This window comes from Spermophilus citellus (genome assembly GCF_964194105.1).
Source record: "Spermophilus citellus genome assembly, chromosome: 4".
Taxonomy (NCBI): domain Eukaryota; kingdom Metazoa; phylum Chordata; class Mammalia; order Rodentia; family Sciuridae; genus Spermophilus; species Spermophilus citellus.
The window spans coordinates 164182046-164199647 of record NC_138185.1 but is presented as its reverse complement, the minus strand read 5'-3'; the positions used below and the strand labels follow the sequence as shown (position 1 = coordinate 164199647).

General features: G+C 40.4%; 1 protein-coding gene across 3 annotated transcripts in view; it reads left to right on the top strand.

The window, feature by feature from the left end:
• The first annotated feature begins 405 nt into the window (after positions 1 to 405).
• Positions 406 to 17602, top strand: part of DCAF5 (DDB1 and CUL4 associated factor 5) — a 99950-nt gene continuing 82753 nt past the window's right edge. Inside the window, exons 1-2 of one of the 3 annotated variants that reach the window (XM_081290711.1) lie at positions 406 to 618; positions 686 to 797. Coding sequence is in view for 1 of the 3 variants with exons in the window: in XM_081290712.1 (XP_081146838.1) it covers positions 584 to 797 (214 nt within the window). In the remaining 2 variants the exon portion in view is untranslated. Of the gene's footprint in view, positions 798 to 17602 lie in introns of all 3 variants that reach the window. The other 2 variants (XM_081290712.1, XM_081290713.1) reach the window with 2 other exon arrangements.

The following is a 17602-nucleotide window of genomic DNA, read 5'->3' as shown; positions in this document are numbered from 1 at the left end:
CTCGGCCCGCCGTTCTCCTCCCACCTCGGGCCTCATTCTCCCCCGAACTCGTCTAGGCGCAGAGCCTCCGGGCTGCTGAGGAGCCGCGGCGGCGGCCACTTTGATTGTTACGCTCATTCAACTTCACGGAGTACAGGAGGCCGCCGCCCAGCGCCGCCCGAGTCCCGGCGCGCGAAGGAGCTGAGGCGAGCAAGGCGCAGCCGCCGCCCGCGGTCTCCAGGCAGCAGCCCGCGTTCTTCCGGCAGCCGCCCGCGGTGGGGGAGGGGCAGCGGCGCCCGCGTTCTCCCGGCCCCGGCGGCCGGCGGAAGGGCCGCGCGTCGCGGAAGCGCGACCGCAGCTGAAGATCAGCTGCTGAGGGAGGCGGAGAAGCGGAGGGAGGAGCCTAGGGGGGAAGGGGAGGGAGGGGACCATCAGGAAGCCGCGAACGCCACCGAGTGTCTGCACACCTCTTTCTGTCTGCCATGGCTGGTTAAAGAACCATCCGGATCGCAGCGCGGGGGAAGGGCCGGGTGGGGGGAGCGGCGGCCGCGCGTGAGGCCGAGGGAGGGGCGGCGGCGCGAGCGGCGGCGGCGGCGGTTCCAGCATGAAGAGGAGAGCTGGCCTGGGGGGCAGCATGAGGTCAGTGGTGGGCTTCTTGTCCCAGCGGGGCTTGCATGGGGACCCCCTGCTCACTCAGGACTTTCAGAGGAGACGCCTGCGGGGCTGCAGAAACCTCTACAAGAAGGACCTCCTCGGCCACTTCGGCTGTGTCAATGCCATTGAATTCTCCAACAATGGAGGCCAGTGGCTGGTCTCAGGTAAATCAACCCCCTTCCCCTCCCCGCGCCTCCCGGCCCCCTTCCAGCCTCCCCTTTCGCTCTCCCTTGCCACCCTCCTCCTGCCCCCCGTCCCCACCCCCTCCCCTCCAGCCCCTCTCCCGCGGTGGGAAGATTTGGTGTCAAATTAAAACCATTGCAGGGGGAGGGAGGGAGGGAGGGAGGAAGGGGAAGGAGAGGATGTCTTCTATATATATATATAAAAGACCTAAAATGGTTGACAGGTCCTTAATTCGCTTTATCCCAAGTGCAAAGTGATCTCCCCTGACGACTGCCGCGGGAGTGTGGGTCGCGGAGGGGTGCGAGGTTACCGCTTGACAAAGTTTGATGGCAAACTCTTCCTCCGCGTACTTTAAATGGTGCGGGGGGCATTTTGGGGAATTTGGAGGGGGAGGAGGCCGAGGTGCGCCGGAGGCAAGGGGGTGTTCAAGCCCCCGTCGCTGGTGTCATGGAGAAGGGACCGAGGGCCAGGCGGTTACAGGGCCTTACGCCCAGGGTCCAGGGGCTTCGACCTGGGGCTTGGTGGGGTCGGCCGAAGGGAGGTGACTGGCGGGTTCCTGTTAGCCGCCCCCCCGGTGCTCTTAGGGCCCAGCTCCATCTCCTGTGGTGCCGTGGTTGCCTCTTCCGCGACTTGTTTTTATTATGGTTTCGAGAGTGACGAGGGCTCTGGAGGCTGAGGGACCCCAGTCTGAACTTGAATGCGCAACTCACTAGGCAGGGGGTCGCTGAGCGACCCCCGGGAGGCTAGTTGGCGGGAGCCAGACGCCCGCATCCCTTTTCCCCCCGAGGTTGCCCTTGCAGGTGGTCTGTGCTTCTCCTCCCCCCCTGCCCAGCTGGGCCTGATTGCCCCCAAGTTCCCCCTCCGGTGTGGGGAAAGTGGCGAAATCGAGACCGGGGCTCCGGCCGGACGGTGTAGGCCTCGCTCTCCCGGGGCTCCTAGCGACAGGCAACTGAATCGATAGCCTATTGCTCCCGGGGAGGCCCCGGCCGGGCTGGCGGCGGCGACCGCTGCCCCGGGCGAGGTGCGCCAGCCGCCGATGGGGGCGCTCGCCGCCACCGCCCCTTCCTCCTGGGGGTCGTGGCCCGAGGCGAGGCGGGTGGGGATGAGCTTACGCCGGGGAGGGGGCGGCTCCCCGAAACCCGGCTGAGAGGAGGAGGGCGGCCGGGCGTTACTGCTCGCCTCCTGTCCTCTTCGGTCCCTTTTCCTACATTGGGAAGGATGAAGGGGGAGCCCAACGCTGGACGTGGCGCTTAGCTGCACCCAGGCCGATCCTCGATGGCTTTCTAATTTGCGTCAGTAGGCAGCTCGCCAGAAACTTCTGGGATCACGGCTTAGCATCTGTCTTAGTAAGTTACAGTCGGAAGTGACTTGGGGGTAGGGTCCAGTTTGGGGGTACAGAGATAAGACTTCTGTGATGTGATCATTGCACGGTAAACCTGGAATTTCTCCAGAACTGACCTGACTTTTCCACCCCAGATCGTTTTCTCTTTGACTATGTAGACTTTGGCCCTAGAACATCAGCGGAAGAAACCTGATATTATGCTTCAAACAGACCCCCCACCCCCAAACAAAAGCTTTCTTCCCCTACACCTCCCGTATAAATTTTTACCTAATTTCAAGACACAAATGGAGAGAAAATCTCTTTATTAAAAGAAGGAACGTCCAATTTTCCCCCAGTTGTTTCTTCTGTATTCATAATACTCATGTCTTCTCAGACCGATGTATTCCAACAGAGGTGTTCCCAGACACAAGTCAACTTTTCTGCTGACCTGAGGGGAATATCAGGGTACTCTTTCACAGTCAACTGAACTAATCATGTTAATTAAATCATAACTACTCATACATTGCCCGGTTTAACACATTTTTAAAAATACGTTTATTGAGAGATAATTTACATAACAGAATTTACCTATTTAAAATTGATACATTTTAAAGAGCACTGAAAAGTTCTCTTCAGTACTCTCGCACTGTGGCTGCCTGTAATCCCAGCTACACAGGAGGCAGAGGCAGGAGGATCACAAGTTCAAAGCCAGCCTTAGCAATTTACAAGACCCTATCTATTTATAAAAGAAGGGCTGAGGATGTGGTTCGGTGATTAAGCGCCCTTGGATTCAATCCCCAGTCCCACCCCTCCCCAGAAAGAAGTTCTCCATATTCCACCAGTTATTACCTCCCATTCTCTCTGTGTGTGCAGGGAGGGGGGGGCGGCGGGGAGGGAACGGGAGGGAGGAGAGGACATATTGCTGGCCATTAAACCCTGAGAGAACCTGGCGCATGCACGCTATATCTGTAGCCTCACTCCTCTTATCCTTATGTAGGATCGTTTTCTGTCTTATGTGAACCCCAATTTTTTTCTAGTCTTGGCTAGTTAACTTCCTTTAGCTTAATTTTAGCCTGTAGAAGAGAGGGGTCCTTTGCACCGGGCAGGCTGTTGTTCTAGGAATTCATTTCCTTACTTTTTTTGGTCTGAACTACCGGTTTTCATCAGTGCTTCCTGGGTTCCAGACTCCTTTGCCCATTGCTCCTCCCTCCCCCACTCTCCTCTCAGTTCTTCCTGTTTCCTTTTTATCTACTTCTGCCCTAGTTCTTAGTCCTTCCAGCAGGTTTTTCCACTGACACCTCAAGTTTGGCTCCAAAGAACATAGTTTTGTTTAAAGCCTTTTAAGCCATTTGCCTTCCATTATGAGTACAGCTTGTTAGAAAGTTCCTCCTATTTGCTTCAGATAAGGAATCCCCCTTTGGGAGTTGTAATACACCTTAACTTGGTTAAAGCCAATTAATTTTTTTTTTCCTGGAAAGTCCTTCAATAATCTTCCCAAGTTTAAAACTATTTCACCAGCCATGTTTATGTATTTTTTCTTATCTATCATTGTCACTTACTAATTCACAGTAGATTGGTGGGATACCAGATTCTGGGAGGTTTTAAGATTTCTTTTGTGCATTTTGTTGTTCTGTGTCTTGCCTGGATTAGTTAAAGCCCATCGAGGGAGGCAATTAAAATGATAGATTGTTCATAGTTTGTTCAGTGTTTTCATTTACTAATTGGGTAGCTCACATTTTTTTCTTTTTTCTTTTTGTAACTGATACATAGTATTTGATAGAATTAACTTAGACCCAGGGTAAAAATAATATTTGTATGATTCTTGTGACCATATAAAGTGCTATTAATTAAGGGTTTTATCAGGCCTGCAGTGTTTAAGAGTAAACCAGAGAAAATCAGGACCCAGAAAAGTGCTTTATTAGGAAATAAGATTATGGCAGTGACAAGTAGGAGAATGGTTATTTGACACTTGAAAACATTAAAATATTTCAATATAAAAAGTGTTTTTCTTTGTTGTTGGGCAGAAAAGGGTGTCACTGTGATACCATGTTAAAGCAGTGTAATATAGTGGACATGTCATTAAAATCATTGTTGTCATTTTAAATGCCATTTTTTAGTTGTTACTAAGCATCTCTGAGCCCATTTCCTGAGGTATACAGTGGGAATACCAAGGCCTACCTGAAGGGCTGCTGTTAGAGCTATGTTAGGCAGAGTATGGGTTGGGTTCAGCACAAAGTGCCAGGCCTTTCAGAGCAAAAGCTGAGATTTTCTTTCCCTTTTGTGCTTATAACATATGGTGTCATTCATAGTTGGCACTTGTTCTTAGAGGATTGGTAATACACGACCTGTGCAAACTGAGTAACCAGGATAGTTTTGTGACTTTTAGATGAGAAATAAAGAGGTACAATGTGGTGTGGAAAGCACCTGGGATTTGATGTTATTTGATTTGAGTTGGAGGCTCTTCTAGTCACAGATTATATGAATTTAGGCAAACCACTTCATTTCTCATCCATAAAATGGTTGTAACAGATTGCCCTAACTACCTGACAGGATGGTAGTAAATGGTCAATGAATGTTATATGTGAAAGTGTTTAATAAGCTACTTGTAATAAATAAATGTTACTTTTTATAAGTCCAGCTTATGCTTGATGATTATTGTCTTTTCTTAGAATATATGAGTATTAGTCCTTTAAAGGATGAGAGAACAACATTGTTTGTTGAAGTGCTTCTTACAAGAGATCTTAACAACATTAAGGAGGTTGGGATACTTTACATATTTTGGGGATAACTTGTTTTACCTTTTAGGTCTTTGGTTGCATTTAGAATGTACTTTAATTATTATTGTGCTGGAGATTGAACCCAGGGCCTTGAGCATGCTAAGCACATGCTCTATCATGGAACCACATCCTTAGCTCCTAGTATGTACTTTAAATTGCCTTCGCTGCCTCCTCTTATGCTTTTCCTTTTCCCTCTAATGGGGTCCTTTATATATTTTCCTTTTTTTGCAGTACTGAGAATTGAATCCAGGGGTGCACTACCACTGAGTTACATCCTTAGCTCCCTTTTTATTTTTTATTTTGAGACAGGATCTTGCTAAATTGCCAGGGCTGGCCTTGAACATTAGATCTTTCTGCCTCTGCCTCAGCCTTCTGAGAAGCTGGGATGCATCATTGCACCCAGCTTATGTTTGCTGTTTTCTTTGAGGAGAAGATGAACATTTTGGGGGTATTTGATTGGAAGGCCAGTCAGAAAGCAGTTCTGTGTGTATATGATTTGGAATATAAATTGCCTTCCTACATTTTTAAAAGGGTTTGTGCAAACGTGCATCTTAGAAGCAAACAAAAATAAAGATTCTGCTCTTTGGTGATGAGAGTTGTTATAATAATATTTCCCCTTTATTGAAGATTAAGGCATTGGAACCTGTAAAGCTAGGAAATTAATAGCCCATAAGTATGAAGTTTTGAATTACAGTGAGAGATTATGATCTCTTTTTGTGCCTATGACTAAATGTAGGAAAAGTACCTTCAGAAGCTTTTCAATAGCAACTGTGCTGTTTTAGCAACTATGCAGTTTTAAAGTGTTAATTAAGTAGGAATTGTGAATGGGGAGAGACATTTAGTTGCTTGGTCATAATGTTTATAATGGAGATAACTATTAAGCCTCTATCTGTCTCACATGGGCCTCTGACTCTATTGATCATAATAGGTATTCATAATTATGTAGAGATTAAAAGTATAAGACTTGGAGTCAGACTGCAGGGATGAATACCAGCTCAACTACTTGGTTAACTACTGGGTTACCTTTAACAAGTCTCTTATCTTCTTTGTATCCATGTAATAAGGACAATTCCTCACAGTGTTGTAGTGAGTAGAGAATGAAATAACCCAAGGACCTAGCCAGTGCTATTACTCTGTGTGCTACTGCATCTGTTATTGTTGTTTCAGTGGAACCTCACAAAAAGTTTTTAGGAAATTGATGTCGGTATCTAAAATTTATTGCACATGGCACATGGTACAATGTGACAAATTGAGATCTCCATGAGGAGAACTGTTGTATATATGTTTCACCATAAAGTCATCAAAGAGTATTTTGAAGGATCAAGTAATAGCAATGATTATAATTATATGCTTAATTTGATCTGTTAATTAATAGTCATTTCCTGTTGCCCAGTCATATTTTATGGAATCTGTTTATTTTATTTTGGGAGGGTGGGTAGATGAATTAGTTTATTTATTTCTTATTTTTATTTTTGGTACTGGGGATTTAACCTAGAGGTGCTTTAGCACTGAGCCACATCCCCAGCCCTTTTTGTGTTTTATTTTGAGATAATCTCACTAAGTTGCTTAGGACCTCACTAAATTGGCCCTAATATGGATGCAGCTCAGTGGTTAAGTGCCCCTTGTTTCAATCCCAATATCAGAAAGAAAAAAAAAAAAGCACATTGTCTACAAGTAAAATGTTTGGGTTTAATCAATTAAATAAAATCTAACTATCAAAACTGTTTCATATGTTTAATTAAAATGAATTATTTGGTCCAGAGTTATCAGGAAAAATATGGCCAATGATGTGGCAGATTTCTGCTTTTGAAAATCTGTCATAGCATACACATTTTGACAAAGTGATTGGGCAATTGATTAATTTTTTTTGTTTTAAAGATTTTTAGTTATAGATGGACGCAATATCTTTATTTTGTTTATTTAGTTTTATGTGATGCTGGAGATTGAACCCAGGGCCTCACACATGCTAGGCAAGCGCTCTACCACTGAGCTACAACCCCAGCCCCAGGGCAATTGATTCTTGAGTTTTTTTCTGGACTTTTCTATTTACTGATAACCCCCTTCTGTGAAGGTGTTACATTTTATTCTTTGATCTCTTAGTTCAGCAAATAACTTGAGTTTGTGAGATTGGAGCTTTGGAAAGAATGAAGATGATGAATCAGATTAAATTATGCTCTCAAAGCAGACATGATGACACATGCCTGTAATCCCAGCAATTTTGGAGGCTGAGGCAGGAGGACTGCAAGTTTGAGGCCAGCTTCCACAATTTAGCAAGACTCTGTCTCAAAAATAAAGAAAAAAAGAAAAGAAAGTATGGGTATGTAGTTCAATGGTAGAGCACCCCTGGGTTCAATACCTAATACTAAATAACAACAATAATAATAGAAATTTTGTTCTCAAGATGATTTTCTTTTAGGAGTGTTTAGTTCTCATTGTAATAATGCTTGGCTCTTTTTAATTTTTTCTCCCCTCTGCCTCATGGTACTTTAATCGGTATTTGATTTCTCTGGTTTGCAATACTTAAAAAAGGAAAAATACTCTTTTTTATGGAATTTGGTGGGAAAGAAAGAGGGTCCAAAGAGATGGCCTTGGGGTTCTTTGCTATAATAAGTCAAAGGAATCATGTTGTAAGGGTAAAGTAATATGAATAATCATGGATATACATTATTTGTTCCATTTGTTCTTCACAAAGATTGCTAAATTCAGAATTATATCAGGGTCTGTCACTTCTATTTTAAAATAACCTAGTAAGATGACCATCAGTCTTGTTAGACATTATTCCTTTTTTTAAAAGTATTTTTTGTTGTATATGGACACAGTACTTTTATTTTCTTATTTTTATGTGGTGCTGAGGATCAAACCCAATGCCTCACACATGCTAGGTATACACTCTACATCTGAGCTACAGCTCCAGCCCTAGACATTATTCTTAACATCAAAAAGTTGTCTTTGTGTTCAGTATTGTTCAAAGGATTGTTATGCATTTGGTTTTCACTAGTGTATTTTTGATTGCTAAGACTTCCTAAGGAGAACAGTTGCCCTCAGTAATATATCCTGAATACTACATTGAATGGAGGTATCAGCCCAGGTACTCATGTGTGCTCATTCACTGATGGTGATGATGATGATGGTTAATATTATATTTTTGGTGCTGGGGATTGAACCCAGGGCCTCTCCTATGCTAAGTATCTGCTCTGTCACTGATCTATACCCCCTGCCTCATTCACTGATTATTGATAGATTTGGTTGTAAATACAGTTGGAATCATTTAGATAAGGGAAACTTTATTGACCAGTAAAACTTGATGCACATATGGATACTGCTTTCTGAATTCCAAATTAAGAAGTGAGTATATTTATTTTCTCACACATTGAGTAAGACAAAGAGCATGTATGCTTGGTATATTAATAATTTTGGTACTGGGAGTTGAACCCAGGGGCACTTTACCACTGGGCTACATCCCCAACCCTTTTTATATTTTATTTTGAGGTAGAGTCTTACTAGGTTGCTGAGAGTCTTGCTAAATTGCTGAGCCTGCTCTGCCTTAGCCTCATCTCTGGGATTACAGGTGTTTGCCACAGCACCCCGCTAAGAGCATCTTTATAAGAGCACTTCCATTGCTGGTGCACATGTCAATTTTTCTTTTTTCCCTTTGGTACTGAGAATGGAACCCAAGGTTCCAGGCATTGTAGGCAAGTACTTTATCATTGAGCTATATATATTCCCAGCTTAAAAAATTTTTTTTTTTTTAAACTGGAGATTGAACCAAAATGCTCTACCTCTGAGCTATATCCCCTGCTTTATTTTATTTTGAGACAGGGTCTTGCTATATTGCCCAGGCTTGAAATTTTGATCCTTCTATTTCAACCTCCTGGTCACTGGGATTATAGGCCTGCACTACCATGCTATGACCTAGCTTTTTAAAAAGTTTTATTTTGAGACAGATTCTCACTAAGTTGCCCAGACTGGCCTTGAACTTGGGATATTCCTGCTTCAGCCTCGAAAATCACAATAATTGGAGATTGACATCTGCAGAAAGTATGTGATTGAGTACATTTGGCTGAATTTTAGCCAACAGTCTTCTTTTTTTTTTTTTTTTTTTGAGAGCATTTTTGATATTTATTTATTTATTTTAGTTTTCGGCGGACACAACATCATTGTTTGTATGTGGTGCTGAGGATCGAACCCGGGCCGCACTCATGCCAGGCGAGCACACTACCGCTTGAGCCACATCCTCAGCCCCCAACAGTCTTTTTTAATATGATTATATGGATGAGAAGAAGCTAGCTTGTGCCAAAGGCTTAGATGAATTATGTGCTTTAGAATAAAGTGCCTTATTTATTTTTTGTGTGGTGCTGGGGATTGAACCCAGGGCCTTGTGCATGCAGGCAAGCTCTCTACCAGTGGAGCTATATCCCTAGCCCAGAATAAAGTGCCTTTTAAAAAAAGGTATAAATGTGTAACGTGGGCTTATTTGCTTAGAGAGTAATGATAAGTCATTTGGAAGTACTTTTCCACAGGTAAAGCATCATGAAGGGTGTTACTCCTAAACCAAATGATAAGCCTGTTTAATCCTTAATGAACTTGAAGCATAGTGTTCTTGCAGTGAAATTTACTTCTGTCAAGAGCAACTGTTCTGTTTCTGTGAAAAAGCATTTCATTTGTAGGGTCATTCACTGATTAGGTGGGTAAGAAACATTGCTCTGTATGTTCTGGTGTTGGACTCACCCTGGTCTTCACATCAATTTTCTTATACAGGGATTTTAGGGAATGACTTGAGAATAGTCGTTTTTTACTTGTGGATTCCCACCTTTCCTTCTGCTTCTGCTTGGGCTCCTGCCCAATGATAAGGTGGAGGTAAGATTACATTATAAAGGTGATTACCTTGTGCTGGGGTCCTTTATAATTAAGTTTACCATATATCCTGATTACTTGGGATTGTCCTAAGTTCTCCATTGCCCTGGTATAATTGTTATAAATAAAATTCTTATTTTTTAAGGAGGAGATTTCTCTCTTTTCATTTTTAAAAAGTTTGGGTGACAAATTATATGGCCACGTACTTATTAATTATCTGAGTTGTCTGGTATTCAAGTAAAACCAAAGCCCTAGTCTTTTTATCTCTCTGCATTCACCACTGAATGCTTCTGGTGGATAATCCTCCAAGCCGTTCTCCACACTGCAGGTCTTTCAGTTACCACTTTTAAGGTGCCACACAGAGCTTGACAGGCAGAGTCATTGCTTAACTATTTGTCCTCTCTTTACCTTATTATTACTAGGTTCAGAGGGTATTAAGTTTCCTGTTCCTTTCTATATACCTCCTCTTATATTTCTTGTTCTACTGTTCACTTGTGATACTTTTCCTTCTCTCTCTCTCTTTTCAATATTCCTGTGAGTTGCTGCTCTCACCTGTGTTGATTTTGAGGAATGACTCCACTGAATTGGTTTTTTTTCCCCCTGAGGAGTTTTTAATCAAAAGTAGATATTAAAATCATACTACAGTCTTAATTTTATGGAGTATCTGTCCAACATTAGGGACCATTTGGAATAAAAGCCCTCAAACAAATAGATTATCCCTGAAAAGGGTTTTCAAGAATTGTACTTTTCAGGTATACGGCCAGTTGATAATAGACTGTTTTTCATGTTGTGAAATGTGATGATTAAATATATTTAAAGAGATATGGTTAGAGTTCTGATTTTACCATTCTCACCTGTGAACTTATGCTTCTGATATTCTATCTCTGTATAATCACAGAATTTCATTGCTGGAAAGGATGAATGATCAGGTAACTGAAGTCCGTACTTTTGCATACAAATTAAGTATCCCTAAACCAAAAACCTGAAGTCTGAAATGCTCCAAAATCCAAAACTTTTTGAGAGCAAACTTCAGGAAGGAAATTAGACACGTGACTTAATATGACAAGTCACAGTCAAAATGCAGATGCATGCTAGATGTGGTGGTGAACTCTTGTAATCCCAGCAACTCAGAAGGCTGATGCAGTTTGAGGCCAATCATGATAGTTTAGTGAGACCCTGTCTCAAAATAAAAAAGTATGAAGGACTAGGGGTGTAGCTAAGTGGTAGAGCACTCCTGGGTTCAAGCCCCAGTACCAGGAAAAAAAAATGCAGGTATACTACTGGGGATGTATTTCAATGGAAAAGTACCCTAGATTTAATCCCCAGTTCAGGGAGGAGGAAAAAAAGATTGTAGGTATACTAAAAATATTGTCTACTATTACCTTAGGCTACATATCTTATGTATATGAAACATAAATGATTTGTTTAGACTTGGATTTCATCCCTAAGATATCTCAATGTATGCAAATATTCTAGAATCCAGGAAAAAAAAATCTAAAATCCAGAGCACTTCTGGTCCCAAGCATTTCGTGTAAGGATTTTTTAATTTGTATAATAAAACAAAGGCGCAGAGAAATAAAATGATTTGCCCAATAGTTTATAACTAATATGTATTACTATCAGGATTAAAATTGAGGTCTTTTGACTTCCCTAAATAGAAAAAGTCATGATGTTCTGCATTTATTTATTTATTTATATATATTTTTATTTTTGGCAGTGCTGGGAATTGAACTCAGGGGCACTTTACCATTGAGCCACATAGCCCTCTTTAAAATTTTTTTTTATTTTGAGACAGGGCCTTGCTAAGTTGCTGAGGCAGTCCTGGAACTTGTGATCCTCCTGCCTCAGCCTCCAGAGCTGCTGGGATTATAGGCTGGTTTGAGATTCTGCAAATAAAGAATTTGCTTAAGTTAAGTATTAAACTCCTTAAATGGTTTACTTTGCTTGTACATTCTACTGTCAGTTTGTTGTCCCTAAACATAGTTGTTTTGATTAAATTTGTGGTGTCCCATTATTTTACAGATGAATAAATATTTTCTAGGGTGGAGGCAGATTGTCACTCTGGCCAAGCCTCCAGTTTTCATTCTTAGCCTGCTTAACTCTGTTTCTTACTTTGCAAAATCTTTTTTTCCTTCCAAGAAAGTTACTTAGGAGGAGGGATTCTTTACAAATCCAAATGCCTGTCAAAATCTTGTTACACAACTTCTCTCATTCTGAATTCCCATTCAAGTCTTGTATCTAAATTCCAATCATATCACTTGGCTTTACTACTTAAGTATTTAGTGCTTGCTACTAATTAGAACCTCTGAAGTTTTTTTTTTTTTTTAATAGATGACTAAATTTTTTGGCTTAGTGCGTATACTTTATTACTTGCTGCCATAGATGGCTGAAGCATGTGCTTTGCTTTAGACATACTGGCAAGAAACAAATGAAATTTTGATGTTTGGCAGGTACCTTCAAGCAACCCTTGACTGAGTCTCATTGACATCTATGTTTATACCTGCTGGTGGGTGTGTTGGTGTAGTGTGTTTTCCTAGGGGACTGTGAAAACATTAGGGCCTGTATTGATTCAATCTTTTTATAATTGCCCAAGAAGAGGGAAAAAAACCTTTTTATTATTATGTTAATAATAATTATTGTTAATTTAATAATAATAATTGTTAATTTTTTTTTAAAGGAGGGGGGAGTGTGATATTTCTTTTTTATTTTATTTTTATTTTTTTAAAGAGAGAGTGAGAGAGAGTGAGAGGGAGGGAGAGAGAGAGAATTTTTAATATTTATTTTTTAGTTCTCGGCAGACACAACATCTTTGTTTGTATGTAGTGCTGAGGATCGAACCCGGGCCGCACGCATGCCAGGCGAGCGCGCTACCGCTTGAGCCACATCCCTAGCCCTGTTAATTTTGTTTATAAAATGAATTTTGCAAAAGTCTAGGCAGGCAGTTACTGAGGATTGAACCTTTGAGGGCACTCTACCACTGAGCTACATCTCCATTCCTTTTTTTTTTTTTTTTAATGTTTTTAAACTTGTTTATAGACCTTTATTTATTTATTTATATGTGGTGCTGAGAATCGAACCCAGTGCCTCACACATGCCAGGCAAGTGTGCTACCGCTGAGCCCCAGCCCCAGCCCTCCATTCCATTTTTTTAATTTTTAAATATTTTAGTTGTAGTTGGACACAACTTTATTTTATTTATTTATTATTAGATGGTTCTGAGGATCGAACCCAGCGCCTTGCACGTGCTAGGCGAGTGCTCTACTACTGAGCCACAACCCCAGCACCCATTTCCACTTCATTTTTATTTTGAGACAGGGTCTTGCTTAAGATGCCTAGGCTGGCCACAAACTTGTGATCCTCCTGCCTCAGCCTCCCAAGTTGCTGGGATTACAGGTGTACAGTACCACATCCAGCACAGGAAATATTCTTATATATAAAAACAAAAAATTTAGAAACTTCACAGAATGAATGATGAATATCTGTAATATAATTATTATTATTTTTTTTTAAAGAGAGAGTGAGAGAGAGAGAGAGAGAGAGAGAGAGAGAATTTTTTAATATTTATTTTTTAGTTCTCGGCGGACACAACATCTTTGTTGGTATGTGGTGCTGAGGATCGAACCCGGGCCGCACGCATGCCAGGCGAGCGCGCTACCGCTTGAGCCACATCCCCAGCCCTGTAATATAATTATTAAAGCAGATTGTCTAGGTTAGTTTCCTGTGTCAGAAAAAGTAAGACTAGAGATGAAGAAAACCTGTGATCCAAGAATACTTTACAATGAACTTACTGTGTTTTTTTTGTGTGTGTGTGTGTATGTGTGTGTACGGTGTTGAAGATTTAAACCTGGGGGCCTTGCACACGCCAGGCAAGTGTTGTATCATTGAGCTACACCCTCAGCCCCATCCGTATTTTTTAAAATTCTTTTTTAACACACGCACACACACACACACACACACACACATGTATATCTATATATACTAATTTTTTTAGTTGTTGATGGACCTTTATTTTATTTATTTATATATGGTGCTGAGAATTGAACCCAGTGCCTCACACATGCTAGGCAAGCACTCTGCCACTGAGCCATAATCCCAGCCCCCCATCCCTATCTTAATAATTTTCCTGTGTGCCCTTACTGTTGTTGAGGCCTTAAGAACCTGTTTTTAGTGTCCTCGTAGTTCTATTAGAGGAGCTTTTGTTCCTTGACATGTTACTAATTCTTTAGTTTTGTAAATGTACTATTTTGAATCTTACAAATCATCAGAATATGACACTTAGAAGACAGGCTCTTCTATCCATTCATAATTTTTTAAAATGTGATAATAACAGGAAATTTGATTTAAAGAAAAAAAAAAGAAGTAATTCTGCCTACTTGGGATGACCATTGTTAACATTTGGGACATATTTTAGCCTTTTTTAATATGCATATATACGTATTTTAAAAATGAAATTGGAATTAGGCATCTTGACTTTTACAACTTGTTAAATTTATTATTTCTTTCATGTCATAGATATTCTTCTAAAACAGGGTGTTTTAACTTCTACAGTATTGATATTTGGGGCTGGATAGATCTTTGTTCAAGTAGGCTGTCTAGTGCATTATAGGATGTTTAGCAGCATCACTGGTTTTTACTCAGTTCACCAGTAGTATCTCCCCAGTTGTGACAGCCACAGATGTCTCTAGGTATGTCAGATGCTCCCTGGGCAGTAAAATCATGTTGGTTGAAAATCACTATTTTAAAGCAACAGTATCCAAACTGAAGAAGTCAGAAATCGGACATCTTCATACTCTTAAAAATCATTGAAGACCCAAAAGAACTTCAGTTTATGGGAATTGTATCTATAGTTTTTATTGTATTAGAATTTAAAACTGAGAAAGATTGGGCTGGGGCTAATTTAGCTCAGTGGCAGAGTGCTTGCCTAGCATGTGTGAGGCACTGGGTTCTATCCTTAGCACCACATAAAAATAAACAAAATAAAAAGGCATTCTGTCCATCCACAACTACAATTTTTTTTTCTAAAAAACTGAGAAAGCTTAAAAATTCACTTATTTAATGCTAATAATAATGAACTTTAAGATAATATTTTAATGGAAAAATATTTTTTCCAAAATAAGTGATAAGAATGCCATTGTTAAATTTCCCAAATCTCTTTCTATTATGTCTGTCATAATAGATAACATTCATATATTAATTTGTTATGACATAGAGACTTAGTCAGAATATATGAAGAAAATTTAGCCTTAAACAGATATGTAGTTAGAAAAGGAAAGAGTATTTTATTTTATTTTATTTTAAAGAGAGAGTGAAAGACGGAGGGGGGGGGAGAATTTTTAATATTTATTTTTTAGTTCTCGGCGGACGCAACATCTTTGTTGGTATGTGGTGCTGAGGATTGAACCCGGGCCACACGCATGCCAGGCGAGCGCGCTACCGCTTGAGCCACATCCCCAGCCCCGGAAAGAGTATTTTAGATAAATTCCCCTTATCAAAAACAAACAAATAAAAGTCCTAAAATTCACTTGGAAGCATACAAGACCCAGAATAGCCAAAGTAATTTTTTTTCTTTTTGGTACTGGGAATTGAACTCAGGGATGCATAACCACCGAGCCACATCCGCAGTCCTTTTTATTTCAAGATAGGCTCTCTCTAAGTTGCTTAGGGCCTCACCAAGTTGCTGAGGCTGGCTTTGAATTTGCGATCCTCCTGCCTCCGCCACCTGAGCTGCTGGGATTACAGGAAAAAAGCCATGCTGGTAGTGTCACAATATCTGACTTCAAATTGTACTACAGAGTTGTTGTAACAAAAACTGCATGGTACCATCATAAAAATAGACATATAGGCCAGTGGAACAGAATAGAAGATACAGAGACAAACACACATAATAGAATCATCTGACTCTTGACAAAGGTGCCAAAAATATGTGTTGGAGAAAAGAGAGCCTTTTTTTTTTTTTTAGTTGTAGTTGGACACAATAACTTTTATTTTATTTATTCATTTTTTAATGTGGTGCTGAGAATTGAACTCAGTGCCTTACACATGCTAGGTGAGTGCTTTACTGCTGAGCCACAACCCCAGCTCAAAGAGAGCCTTTTAAACAGATGGTACAGTGAAAACTGGATATCCATAGTAGAAAAATAAATCTAGATCCCTGTCTCTCACTCTGCAAAAAGTAAACTTAAAATGGATCAAGAGGTCCTTGATTAGACCAGAAACTTTGCAAATGCTAGAAGAAAACATAGGGTCAACATACAGATTCTAGCAATGATTTCTTCAGTAGGATTCCTAAAGCTCAGAAAATAACATTAAGAATAATGGGCTGGGGTTGTAGCTCAGTGATAGCTGAGGGTAGGGTTTGGTCCTCAGCATCACATAATAAGTAAATAAAATAAGGTTATTGTCCCATCTACAACAATATTAAAAGAGAAAAAAGAATAAGTGGAATGGCATTAAATTAAAAGGCTTCTGCACAACAAAGGAAAAGAGAACCTACAGAATAAGAGAAAATTTTTATCAGCTACTCGTCCAAACTTACCACTAAATCAGGTGCAGTGGCATACACCTATAATCCTAGTGACTTTGGGAAGCTGAGACAGGAGGATGGAAAGTTTGAGGCCAGCTTCAACAACTGAACAAGAATCTGTCTCAAAGTAAAAAGGACTGGGGATATAGCTCAGTGGTAAAGGGCCCCTGGGTTCAATCCCTGGTACCAAGTCAAAAACAAAGAACAAGAACTAAAAACAACAACAAACTTACCACTGAAAAGCCAAATAGCCCAATCAGTAAATGGGCAAATGAACTAAACAGGACATTTCTTGAAGAAATCTAAACAGCCAACAAATGTATGAAAAAAAAATGTTCAATATCCTTAGCAATCAAGGAAATGCAAATCAAAATCACACTGACTTTTCATTTCACCTTGGTTAAAATGGCAAGTATAAAAAATATAAATAATAAATTCTAGAGAGAAAATGGGGAGAAAAGAACACACATTATTGGTAGGACCGCACATTAGTATAAACCATTTTGAAAAGCAGTATGAAGGTTCCTCAAAAGACTAGGAATGACCCAGCTATTCCACTCCTTTGTGTTTATCCAAAAGAGCTGAACTCAACATACTATAGTGATACCTGCATTCCAATATTTTTAACAGTGCAGTTCATAATTATCAAGTTATGAAACCAGTTTAGGCTTCTGTCAATGAATGAATGGATAAAGAAAATGTGATATATATCTACAATGGAATTCTACTCAGCTATAAACAAGTATGAAATTTTGTCATTTGCCAACTGGAGAATATCATGCTAAGTGAAATAGACTCAGAAATTCAAGGGTCAAATGTTTTGTGTGGAAGCTAGAGAGGAATAAGGAATTGAAAAAGGCAGGAATGATCATGAAAATAGGAGTACAACAAAGGAGAAGAATGGGATAGATGGAAGGAGGGGGTGGGAGAGGTGGAACTGCAGAAGGAAATTAACCAAATTATGCTATTTATGTGCATGCTTGAATGTCAAAATGAATTTCACTTTTATGTATAATGCACCAACTAAAAAAAAAGTAAACAAATAGAAGACCAGTAGAGCAGAGGAAGGAGATCAGGGGAAGAGAGAAAGGGAAAGTACTAGTGATTGAAATGGAGAAAATTATGTTTATGCATTTATAAATATGTCAAAATGAACCCCACTATTATGTATAACTATAATGCACTAATAAAAACATAAAAAATATATTTGATATATATTACATATATTACCAAATGGCCCTCCAAGCTTGTTGAACTAATTTATTTACACTTGTACCAGTTTATTATCTCCACATCATCTATTGCTAGATAT